Source organism: Lactuca sativa, chromosome 1 (assembly GCF_002870075.4).
Source record: "Lactuca sativa cultivar Salinas chromosome 1, Lsat_Salinas_v11, whole genome shotgun sequence".
In the NCBI taxonomy this organism is placed as follows: Eukaryota; Viridiplantae; Streptophyta; class Magnoliopsida; order Asterales; family Asteraceae; genus Lactuca; species Lactuca sativa.
The window spans coordinates 81,669,046-81,681,313 of NC_056623.2; the positions used below are offsets into that span (position 1 = coordinate 81,669,046).

The 12,268-nt window shown below is 34.5% G+C and overlaps 1 protein-coding gene across 5 annotated transcripts; it reads left to right on the forward strand.

Annotated features, from left to right (window-relative positions):
* The first annotated feature begins 211 nt into the window (after window positions 1-211).
* Window positions 212-9,318, forward strand: LOC111885987 (helicase protein MOM1). 5 transcript variants are annotated; one of them, XM_042901681.2, is made up of 13 exons: window positions 212-574; window positions 1,068-1,586; window positions 1,947-2,250; window positions 3,148-3,235; window positions 3,340-3,549; window positions 4,665-4,835; window positions 4,929-5,820; window positions 5,906-5,985; window positions 6,063-6,167; window positions 6,248-7,429; window positions 7,526-7,939; window positions 8,015-8,237; window positions 8,316-9,318. In XM_042901681.2, the coding sequence occupies exons 2-13, from the start codon at window positions 1,076-1,078 to the stop codon at window positions 9,107-9,109; spliced, it is 4,974 nt and encodes a 1,657-aa protein (XP_042757615.2). In that variant the 5' UTR covers window positions 212-574; window positions 1,068-1,075; the 3' UTR covers window positions 9,110-9,318. The 5 variants fall into 5 exon arrangements, with proteins under 5 accessions (XP_042757615.2, XP_042757614.2, XP_042757613.2 ...); XM_042901680.2 differs by having other exon boundaries at window positions 212-538; window positions 1,944-2,250; XM_042901679.2 differs by having other exon boundaries at window positions 213-574; window positions 1,944-2,250.
* Window positions 9,319-12,268: the final 2,950 nt, after the last annotated feature.

Sequence of the window (12,268 nt, forward strand, 5' to 3'; positions counted from 1 at the left end):
TACGACATTTTTTATGTGGAAAAATAATATTTTGTTTGTCAAAAAACATAATTTTTTACAGATAAGTGAACATTTTTTTATAGGCATTTATTTATAAAATTTGGGGCTATTTTGGTTCATCACCTATTTTTTTTTATTACATATTGGATAATGGTTAATGAATTGGTGTGATTTGTTTTTTTTTTTTTTTTTTTTTTTATAAAAGATAATTACAAATTATATTTTATTTAACGAAAAATTTGTCTGTGTTGGATTTTTAATAGAGTGTGAAAAGTTGTATTGGATTGGATCCTGTGTAGTTAGTTGGGATAGAGAGAAATTAATTTTGTTTAATTGAAAAGTTGGGTTGGATCGGTTTCATATCCAATTAAGTACAGTGGCAAAATTGTAATTTGAAAATCCTCTGCTACTTTCCTGCAGAAGCTGAAGACGTTTTCTGATTTCCGGCATCTTCCTCCGCTTCCCTCGTTTTCTATCGTCGGAGAACCATTTCCACGCCGTAGAATCTTCACTCCAGATGAAAAAATAATCGATGCATGTACGATCGTCTAAACCCCTAATCTGAGAATTCCAGGTTTGCATCTCATCGTCGAAATTAGATATATATGCCCTAGCTTTCTGGATGTTATCAACCATCTAACTTTCTATAATTTTAATGGAGCTTGAATTAGTTCTTCGTTACATGTATTTACTGAGTTTCGTGCCTCTTCGAAGGACTTATACTTCACATGTGTAAGTCACTTGGTTTTTTCGCTCATTTCAGTGGTACCTAGTTAAACATGTTGTATCATGTATGTTAGATTTCCCGTGTTTATTTACTGCATTTTTGGGCTGTGCATTGTCTCTAACTCTGCATACAATATTGGGGATTTTAATCGATGAGTATCTCACCATTCTGTTTACAAATTCACCGGATTCTTAATAAACTAATAGTTAGAAGCGTAGAGAAAGGTTACCGATGATACTTCTACTATGCTGTAACTTCTTGTTTGGTCGTGCAACTCATGTACTGGATTTTGCGTGTATTTGTTGTTTATAATCGTGTTGATGGATCTTTGCATTTGCAGTTGCCACAATGGCAAAGGAAGATGGAAATACAAAGTCAAAGAGGAAAGATGCATCTTCTGCTTCACTCTCAGGATCAGCTGATGCCTCTGGTTTAAGAAGATCAGGCAGAGAAACACCATCAAAGAAACAAGCAACAGCAAGTCCTTCGTCTAATGCTCGTAGGTCTGAACGAATTGAGAACCATGCAACACCAAGTTCTTCTCCAATCAAGAAGAAACAAGATAAAATTGAAGAACAGATGGGGCCAAGTCCTTTGAGAAGGTCTGATAGAAGTAAGAAACAAGTTTCACCAGATTCTTCAGGATCAAAGAAGTTAACTGAGGTGACTGCTTCACAAAACATCAAGAAGAAAGAGATAATTGCAAGCAGTTCAAAAGAAGATCAAGATGCAGAGGATGTTAGTGTAGATAACAAAAATGAAAGACAGGATCCAGATGTGGGTGGTAGGAAAAGGAAGAGGATGACTGTTCATGGTTATAAAGCTTTATTCAAACCTCAGCGTTTAAGAATTGAAGCAGGTGCATAAGTTTATACATCTTTTTTTTTTTTTAATGTTTTATCATGATAACTTGTTGTCATTAGTAGCTGTCCATAGTTTCTTTCTTTAGATGACAATTTGATTACTAATATTTCTCTTTATACAATCTCCCAAATTTACAAAGACCCAAAACTTGTTTTGATCTATCTTTTAATAGTAATTACACTCTAATGACAAATGGACCACACCCTTAATTTACTATAGGGCTTTCGGTATGTAAGTTTTTTCATGAGAGCAGTCTCATTTTATAGGTAACCTTCTTAGTTTATGTTTCTTCTGTATGCTTATGAGATTCTGAATGAATTGGTCTGACACTTTTTTCTTTATTGGCACACAGAAGATGGCCATGATTCAGATGTGCAACACACACCAGCTGAAAGTGGTAGGACTACTGAAAGTGGGAATGGGGAAAAACAAATTGGTGGCAAATGCTCACAAGATGATAATACTACTGAAAGTGGGAATGGGGAAAAACAAATTGGTGGCAAATGCTCACAAGATGATAATGGAAAAATGTCGACACAATATATTGATGTTGATGCTTGTGAAGATAATGATAACCAAATCTCCCCCAAATCACCATCATCAGGGTGCAAGAAGCATGGTGATGATGAAACTTCCCTTGCATGCTCAAAAGAGCAAAGGTATGAGTACTTATCACATTCGCCCCTTTCCTTTTTGGGTTAGAGTATGTGCTGAATTCATGTATTCTATTAGATTCTTTTTCACGTATGAAACCGAGTGTTTAACATCTGCGCATTAGTTATCTGGTCATTCCATTGAGGTCTTGGAAATTCATAGAGCTATCCTGTATACTGCTGATTAGCAGTATTGTTTTTATTCCTTTTTTCAATATAGAGATTACGGAATACGAGTCTATTATGCCTACATTAGCTAGTGAAGGGTAATTTTGGTATTTTATAGCTAGTGAATGGGGATTGAGTTGGGCATGCTTACTCTTGTCCCCTCATTACTTTCAGCTTATATTGCTATTATCTGCTTTCTACTTTATTTTGCAAGTATTTGCTTGGGAAACCAAAAGCCATATTCAATGCTTTTAGTAAAAGTTTAAGCTTTATAGCTTTTAGGTTGTTTTAATTTTTTAGGAAGTTGAAGAGTCTAGTATTTATTGTACTTTAAGTGGCTTTACTATTTAGGAAGTTGAAAAGTCTAGTCTTTATGACTTTTAAAATCTTTTTATTTCAGGTTAGTTGAAGAGTCTAATCTTAATGGATTTCCTAATTGTTAAGTCATTTATCTTTTACCTACCTATTAAAGGAGAGAGAGACCATGTAATGACAAAAAACATGAAAATTTGAATTTAGAAATCTAGTCAGTTTCCTTATCACTCTTTAATCCTGATTCTAGGCCAAAAGATTTTTACATCATTCATGGTGACTTTATATTTATATAATTGGTTGGTGATCTTCAATTCTTTTCCTTCTCCAATCCTTTCTTTCCTTCAAATTCATTCCATAAATGATTAATGATAAAACTAAATACATTCAACAAAGTGATGTTAGTTACTCTTTATGATGCAGGATCAACAATGATTCAAAGAATCAACAGGAACTTGAGTCTCATGACAAGACATGTGAGAAAGATTTACAAGGGACATCTACTTCCAAGGTGAGTGAATACTACAATCCATGTTGTTTTCATGTATTGTCTGTAAATGTAAAGCCACCCTTGGAACATTATTTGGAAATTTGTTATGTTAATGTTTGTACTAGGTTAGAAAGACATGCCAAGAAGGTGGTGTTATGGAGGATACAGAACACAATAATGCAAAGTTTGTAGAATTTTGGGTTCCTGTTCAGATATCAAACTTGCAGCTTGAACAGTATTGCTCTACTCTACTTTCTGATGGAATGGCTCTTCGTTCAGGCTCAAAAACTGATAGTGTTGAGGCTCTTCATAACATTCTTAAATCCAACCGCAAGGTATTCTTTTCTTTCATTAATTCAATATTTTTATTTCTCTCATTTACAGATTAGCATCATTATGCCTTTTATCTGATATGATATAGTTTAAGACTTATGAACTTTATAGAAAACAATTTGGAATAATGATTTCACCATCTTCCTGCTCATTTAAGATTGTGACACTTGTCATATTTAATAGAATTAATAATTTTTTATTACACTTATCATCATCTGAAAATGGTAGGAGGAAAAAGTAGGAGATATTTTATTTCTCTATAAGTATATAATTGATGTCATTCTACTTGAACCATATTCATTTAAAACTGCCATAACTTTTCAACTTATCTTTTAACTACTACATTAAACTCCTTTATTATTCTAAATTTATATGCCAACTCTTGAATTTTCACCCTAATATACATAGTTTATTTATTTAAATTGTGTGTAAAACAGTATATTTTTAATGTTACCACTTTATAATATTTATCTAACATACTTAATTTGTTAGTTTAAATATGGTGTTAAATTTAAAACATAAATCAAAATTTTAAATAAAGTTGAAAATAATTGTCCAAAGTCTTTTTTTTTTTTAAATAGTTAGTTTTTTTAATATAATGTTAAATGTAAAACCTAAATCAAAATGCCAAATTCACAAAATTAGACCCAAAACTATATTTTTTTATAATGAAAATTTACAGTGAATTAGTTTTTAAATTAATTAAAAGTTTTTAGTATTTATACATAACATAAATTAAAAATTATATTAAGTTACCTACTAACCTTGAAAACAATAACCGATACCAATTTTTTATTTTCATTTATAATAAGGAAAATTTACAAAGAATTAGTTTGTAATTAATCAAAAATAATAATAGTTGTAAGTAAAAAAAATTAAAAAACATAAGTTACCTTGAAAATAATAATCATGATCAAGATAAAAAAAGACCAAATAAATTGTTTTTAAATTATATAACATTACAATAGTTTAGTATCTATCTTTTAGTTAACCCATATGAGAATTTTTCTATCTAGATATTGTGTGTGCCAACTGCTAATGAATAAAGTTTTAAAAGTCTTTTGATTATCAGATGTATATATTTACTATTTAATGAATCTTATTTTTCATGTTGAAGTGTTGTAATCACCCATACACAGCAGATAAAGATCTTCAAAAATCCATCACAAAGGATCAACCAACTATGATTTATGACATTGGTCTTAAAGCAAGTGGCAAACTTCACTTTCTTGACCTAATTCTCCCCGAGGTCAAAAAACGCCAACTAAGAGTTGTCATCCTTTTTCAGGTACAAATTAAATAATTTCACTTATTATTATTATTATTATTATTTAAAAAAAATATATATTGACATTTACATTTTCTTCCAACAAACAAACAGCCTACAGTTCCTGAAAGAGTTACCACCGAAAGCAATACTCCTCCTGTTACACTTGGCGACATTTTGGACGATTTTGTCCATCAAAGATTTGGTGAAGACTCTTACGAACGTGTGGACGGGGCCCGCATGGCTCAAAAATCAAAACAGGCAGCTTTTAACAGCTTCAACAATAATCCAAATAAATTCATCTTTTTACTAGAACGCTCCAGTCAACCAAGCATCAAATTATCATCAGTTGACATTGTAATCATATTCGATAGTGATCTCAATCCAGCAAACGATATTCGAAAATTATCAATCGATTCGGATTCACAACAAAAACAGATAATGATTTTTCGTTTGTATTCCAAGAACACACTTGAAGAAAAGATTTTAAAACTCGCTCAACAGAATGTTGCTGTTGATAGTAAGCGAAGTAGGTTGACTTGTGATGCTTTGTTAATGTGGGGAGCCAAAGATTTGTTTCAAAACTTGGAGAAGTTTCATGGAGAATCTGGAAAGGATATTTCATCTCAAGGAAACTTGTTGAAGGATGTAATGGAGGAGTTTTTGTATATACTTTCCAACAAAGGTAAAAATAAGGATGGAGAAAAGTCAATCATCACCAAAGTTCAAACCTGTGGGTATTATGGGAATAGAAATATGCCCTGTGGTGAGATTAAAAATCAGTTGCCTGATGGAGAACAGCCGCATGTTTTTTGGAGAAATTTATTGGAAGGAAAATACCCTCAATGGAAATTTGTACATGTGTCAACTTCAAGACAAAGGAAAAGAACACATTATTATGGTGAATCATCGGACACAATTGCCCCTGTTGCTGATGCTGTAAAGAAGCGGAAGAAGTCTCCTGCTTCAAGGCCTGTAGAATGGGGGACTGGAGGGGCATATGAAGGTAAATTAACAATTTTTTTTTTAAAAAAAAAAAATTTATGTGCATTGATTTTTATCGTAAGTAAATAATTCAGATCTTGTTTCAGGTGGCAATAACGAGTCTCAATCATCTCCTGAGCTTCTACATCCCAATGTGCATGAGCTTTGTAAAATCCTAAAGTTTCCGGTATGTTACTTTTTCACAATAATGCAAATGTAACATTTTTAATTATATTTTCTTGGCTTAAAAAAATAAAAATACAGGAGGATGTCAAGAACAAAGTGGATGGATTTCTTGATTTTGTTCTCAAGAATTATAATGTCAGTAGGGAGGATAAAACTACTCTACAGGCATTCATGATATCATTGGTATGAACTTTTTTTTTTAAATCCCTAATTTTTCACATTATTAATGTATTTAATTTTAATCATGTCGTTCATCATTTCAGTGTTGGATTGGGGCTTCTCTTGCAAAACATAAAATTGATAGAAAGGAGTCTTTTGACCTTGCAAAAAAGCAATTGAATTTTGATTGTAAGGAAGAACAGGTGAATTCTGTTCACTTGAAGCTTGAAGAAGCTAAAGAGGATTTCTTAAACCAAACAGAAACACAAGAGAAACATGTTGAAATAAAAGATTTGAAATCGCCACCTCAAGCCATCTGCACAGAGTCAAAGTCAACCAACCAGAAAATGTCAACTGAAAGTCAACAGAATCAAAATGTTGAGGTATCAGTTGCAGAAAATTTAGAATCTACGGAAAAGCTAAGTGAAGAGATGGAGGAGTTTAATAGGGAATGGAATGACAGAAGGGCATGTTTGGAAAATGAGTACAAAGTGGAGAAAGCTATTATTCGTACTGTGCATAAGAACCCTTCCAAAAGAACAGAGAAGTTAAGATTATTAGACAAAGAATTTGCGAAAAAAATTGAAGAACATGAAAGAGATAAAGATATTCACCTCAAAGAGCTCAAGGCAACACTCCTGGCTGATGACGTGGATGCTGATGTGGCAGCTAAACCTGAAACTTCAGTTTCTGTTGGGAATCCGGGTGATAAAATGACTGAAACGCCCTTGGAATTGGATGGCGGTAGGGTTCAGGATCAGTCCAAAGAAAGGGGTAGTTTGGGCATAGGTGATGACATCGAGTCAACAGGTTCGCATACCTCGGAAAAACAAATGGTTGATGCAACGGTGTTGTCGTCAAGTGTAGTAGAAGCAGAAGTAGAAGTTGAAGTAGAAGTAGAAGTAGAAGTTCCGCCATGTCAGCATGAGACTGTTGATGACGTGGCGGGGGTAGTAATTGAAGAAATTCCAGCTCAGGAAGGTGATGGAATTGTCAATGATGTTGAATCTGTGGAAGCTGATGTGAACCAAGAGAATAATAGTAAAGGAGAGGGTAATGGCGCTGAGGTGGCAGATCGTGTTGATGACACTGGTGAAACGGGAGTGCCAGGTGGCGATGAAATCAGAGAACATGATGAAGCACATGCTGTTGAAGAGCAAGAGCAGAATGATTCATGTGGTTCCAGTAGCAGCAATCAACCGTCTGCAGGTGTACCACATGACGATACACCCTCAGTTCAGTTGGTTGCTTCTCAACCTCCAGATCCTCCAATGCCAACAGTTTTGGTAAGTTAATCACATGATCAAGTCTTTCAAATTCAACTTTAGACAGAAGGGTAAAATGGTCACTTAAAAAAAAAAAACTTTGTTTGGTTTTGTCAGGAAACTGAAAACGAGTCTGTTTTAGAACAACTATTAGACCTTGGAGTTCAAGAGAAAGAAGCACAAGGTGATCCTAATTCAGAAGAGCAGCCTCATGATGATCCAATGGCTGAGAATCAAACCGATACGCAGCCAGCCAATGAAACCACTTGTGAAAATGACGTAAACGCCCCTGATACAGTAAACAACCAACAAACTGGGCAACAAGAAGAACAAGTTTCTACACAGAATTCAAACCCACCAGAAATCACAAATCAGAACACATCACAGGCACAGCCTGTAACAAACCTGTTTGATCTTCCTAACCAAGTGGCAGTGGCTCCACGGATACCAAATCATGGTGATCCACTTCAAGCTGAACTGGAGCGGTTATTTGCCCATAGAGATAATGTTACAAAGTTTTATGAAGATACGGTTAGTCTCTAATTTTAATTTATAATATATTTTATTTTTTTGGTATTTCATGTTTTTGGGTGTGTATACATACAGAAACAAAGGATGAAATCTGAATGTGAGAAGGAAATAGCAGACATGATTGCTCAAATAAATCTAAAATATGAAGCAAAGTTTAAAGGAGCAGAAGAAGCTTTTCAGTTAAGAAAGAAGGAACTTGATACAACGGTTAACAGAGTTATGATGAATAGAATTTTAGCCGAGGCTTTTAGGGCCAAGTGTCAAGATCACAATCATTCTGGGCCAGGAATGCAGAAAGGTATGCCTATGCCCTCATAATTATATAATTTCTTTTTTCTTCCATATTTACCCTTTTGTTTTTTTTTTTTCTTTCCAGTCTCTCAACCTGGATTAATGCAACAACTCCATAGATTCTCAGTAAGACCTTCCGTTTCCGTTGGTGTTGTTTCATCTTCACCTGGCCAATCATCTGGACGACAGCAGACACCACCGCCACCGCCATCATCATCACCGCCGCCGCCTCCACCACCGCCACCGCCACTTCAAATAGTCCACCAACCGGCGGCTCTTTTCTCCAACACAGTAATCAGACCGCCACCACCTACCATCAACCCAGTCACCCCGGTTAGCAGACCACCACCTAACATCAACCCAAACACTAGACCGCCGCCTACAATCACCCCAGTCACCCCCACCACCGCCACCAGACCACCACCCAACATCACCCCGGTCACCCCGTCAGCCGGAAGTCTACGTGGCCCGGCCCCACATCTTCGTCCTTTAGTAAACAGTGATATTCGCTCCCCGGCCCCACATATTCGACCTTTGGTAAACAGTGATATCCGAGCCCCGGCCCCACATCTTCGACCTTATAAACCTTCCACGTCAGCATCTCCTGAATTGACACCCTATCGGAGGATGGTCCCGGTGCCAGTGCCAGGTCAGCATGTCACAACCCCCCCAAATACCCAACCGCCACTACCTCCGGAAGCTTTTCATGTTCCACCACCACCACCACCAAGTGGAGGAGGGGCTCAGTATAACTTAGTGGACCTAACTGATATCTTCCACGAGGATAATGAAAATGCACCACCACAACCACCACCACCACCACCACGAAGTGGAGGAGGAGTGGGTCTTGAGTTGGTTTGCTTGTCGGATGATGACTAGACTAACTATATTTATATATATCTTTTGTAAAGAATGTGCGTATAGTTGTAATGGGCAATGGCCAATTCTATTCTAGAGGAGTTCAAATCAAATGTTGTAATTTTTTTTTGAAATTTTGTTTTGGCCCCTTGCTTGAGCTTGTTAACCACGGGTTCTTTGTAGACTTTCATGGTTTTCTAGTTATTGGACGTTGATATTTGAGAGGAAAACTATGATCACCTTTGAGAATTGTTCAAATGTTAGAGTGCTACATGGAACTAATGATAGGATTACGAAACGAATGCTGGTTTTATGGTGTGATTAGTACAAGGTTATGTTATGTTGATATTCTTGTAGATCAGATGGTTTTTCTATAAACTTAAAACATGCAATAGTTATGTCATTTAACTTTATTTTGATATCGTTTAACTCCTTTTTCAGTTAAATATTCATCAAAAAAAAAAAAAAACACCACACTATTTTTATAATTGAATTTGTAAATGATAAAAATCGGTTAAAATGAGTTAATTGAGGTCAAGATGATAGGTGAATAGATCGAAATTTTATCTTTACTAGATGTGAAACCCATGTATTACATGAGTTTATTTAAATTAAAAATTAAATATAAAATTCTAAATATTTAAAAAGTTTGAATTTATAAGAAAAATGAAAAAAATATTGAATTATAAAAACTAAAGTGTTTTTTTTTTCTCTTTTAAATTTAAACAAATAATTTAGATAAGTAAATAAAATAAATTAATAAAACTTTAACTTGGTAATTTTGAAATTAAAAGGAAAATTCATTAATGAAATTGATATATATTTATTAGTACATTTTATATTATGTGAAATTTAATAAAATAGAAAAACCATAAAATAACATGTGGAATAAAAAATAATTTAAAATTACCATAAATTTACATGTAGCAAAATGAATGAGAATGTGACATGTGGCAAAAATATTTTTATTTATTAGAGTAGATGATATAAGTAACAAAATATGAGATATAACGTTTGTAATAAACAAATAAATTACTTTAATATTATTTTGGAACATGTTTTCTCAAACCTGAATACCCAAAAACCCGAATTACAATATAAGTCGGGTATCAGGTATTTTTTTTCTAAGGAAATACCGGTTCTACCCGAAACCCGAAAATTTTACCCGTTCGACACCCCTAGATAAGGTTTGTTGGGCATTCCCCCGTTCGACCAATCCTTTGGCATAATGTACCTTACTATCTTGTATAAGATTCTCTTTGGCTAATGATTGATTTTGTTGGACAGATAAGTTTTATAGAAGATCCAGACATTTACTCATCTTCTTATTCTTCTATATATCAGTAAATCTATTGCTTTTGAGACTATGACTTTTGATTTCTTTGCTATATTAGACTATTAGTTATATCATATATGTCAAGAGAAAATTACACGGATGGTCCCTGTGGTTATGGGTTACTTGCATACTTGGTCCCTAAAAAGATTTTTTAATTCGGACCATCCCTGAAACTTTAATTTGTTACCCGCCCAGTCCTTCTATTAACTTATCCGTTTGTTTAGCTGTTAGCAACCCCCACATCAGGGGCATTTTTGTCCTTTCATCTTTGGATGGGCTTAAATGTAACTTTCTTTAAAAATATTAAAACGAAAATGAGATAGCAAAGTCACTTAATCGGTTTGACCAAAATTTTCAAAATTTGACCAATATAAACATCGCATCTACTTCTCGATTTTCTTCAATTAAAACACACACCCATCAAATTTGTATTATCAATTTATCATCAAAGCATCAAATCCATTTCGACTCCCTTTAAAACTACAATTTCAAACAAACAAGAACTCCATCTCCATTGAGATCAAATCGATTAAGCATACAAACACACTCATCTACACTTCTCGACTCACCGAGTCGATTCAACATCATGTTTAAGCTCTAGGGAGTGGTGTAATCGATTCCATCCATTTCATACATACCGAAGGTTGTCCTCAAGCTTCTCATCTTCAAACCCTAAATTTTCGTGGTTTCTATTTGGCAATTCATCAACAACTTCAACCTTTTTGAGTATAATTTCTTCATCTCAGATCAATCTAACACAATGCAACTTTGATGAAGAGATCATACCATTTCCTTATCTATCGAAGTGATTGAATACATCTTATTAAGACCTTGAATCCGTCATGATACTGGAGTTCTTGTGAGTGGTTTTATGATATGTGTTGGATCGATTATGTAAATAAACAAGTAACTGATGATTTTGAGGATCGATGTTCTGGGGTGAATTTGGTATGAGTTGTATAGATACCCATTATAAACGTTGATTTCAGAAATTTTGAATGAATGTAAAAGTTGAATTTGATGCTGAAACTATACGTAATCGTTTTTTTGGTAAAATTTTAACCGGTTTCTCCATGTATCTGATGTCTTGGGACGAAATCGATTTTTGGGTAAAATTTCAATCGGTTTATCCATTGAATGACAATCGGATGAAGCTCTACCTCTTCCTCAAGTATGTTCAAGATCGAGTTCAACGAAACTGTTTCCATCGAAACTCAAATTCGATCATCAATCTGATTTCGAAATCCTCATTTGATTCACTAACGAAATCATATAACTATTCATGTTCTAACAATATCGTCAACATCGAAAACAACTTCAAACCGTCTATGCTAAAAAAAACGAAAATCAGCTAAGAAACCCAATCAACAATCATATCCTAAACATCAACACCACAAAAGATTTTCAGATCAAACACTACATTCAAAGAACCATTATCAACACAAGGGTAGAACCGGAAATATGAAGAACATGAAGATGAAGGATGAACCCTAAAATCCTCCATTAATGAATGGTTTTTTCCAAAAAAATAAATAAGGGGAAGACGAAGGGGAAGGGTTTTTAAGTTGTTGCAAAGGTGAAAGGACAAAAATGTCCCCGATGTGGGGGCTGTTAACAGCTAAACAAACGGAGAAGTTAATTGAGGGACTAGGTGGGTAACAAATTAAAGTTTCAGGGATGGTCTGAGTTAAAAAATCTTTCTAGGGACCAAGCGTGCAAGTAACCCATAACCACAGGGACCATCCGTGCGTCAATGGTAAAATATTTGACTACAAATGTAAACTTTTGAGGGGCAAAACTGAAAAAAAGAAAGTACAGGGTTGAAAGTTGTAACTCCGAAGTTG

Coding starts and splice junctions, on each gene's coding strand:
- LOC111885987 (XM_042901680.2), top strand. CDS start 1,076: ATGGCAAAGGAAGATGGAAATACAAAGTCAAAGAGGAAAGATGCATCT. Junction 1,587..1,943: donor GCGTTTAAGAATTGAAGCAG/GTGCATAAGTTT, acceptor ATTGGCACACAG/AAGATGGCCATGATTCAGAT. Junction 5,986..6,062: donor GTAAAATCCTAAAGTTTCCG/GTATGTTACTTT, acceptor ATAAAAATACAG/GAGGATGTCAAGAACAAAGT.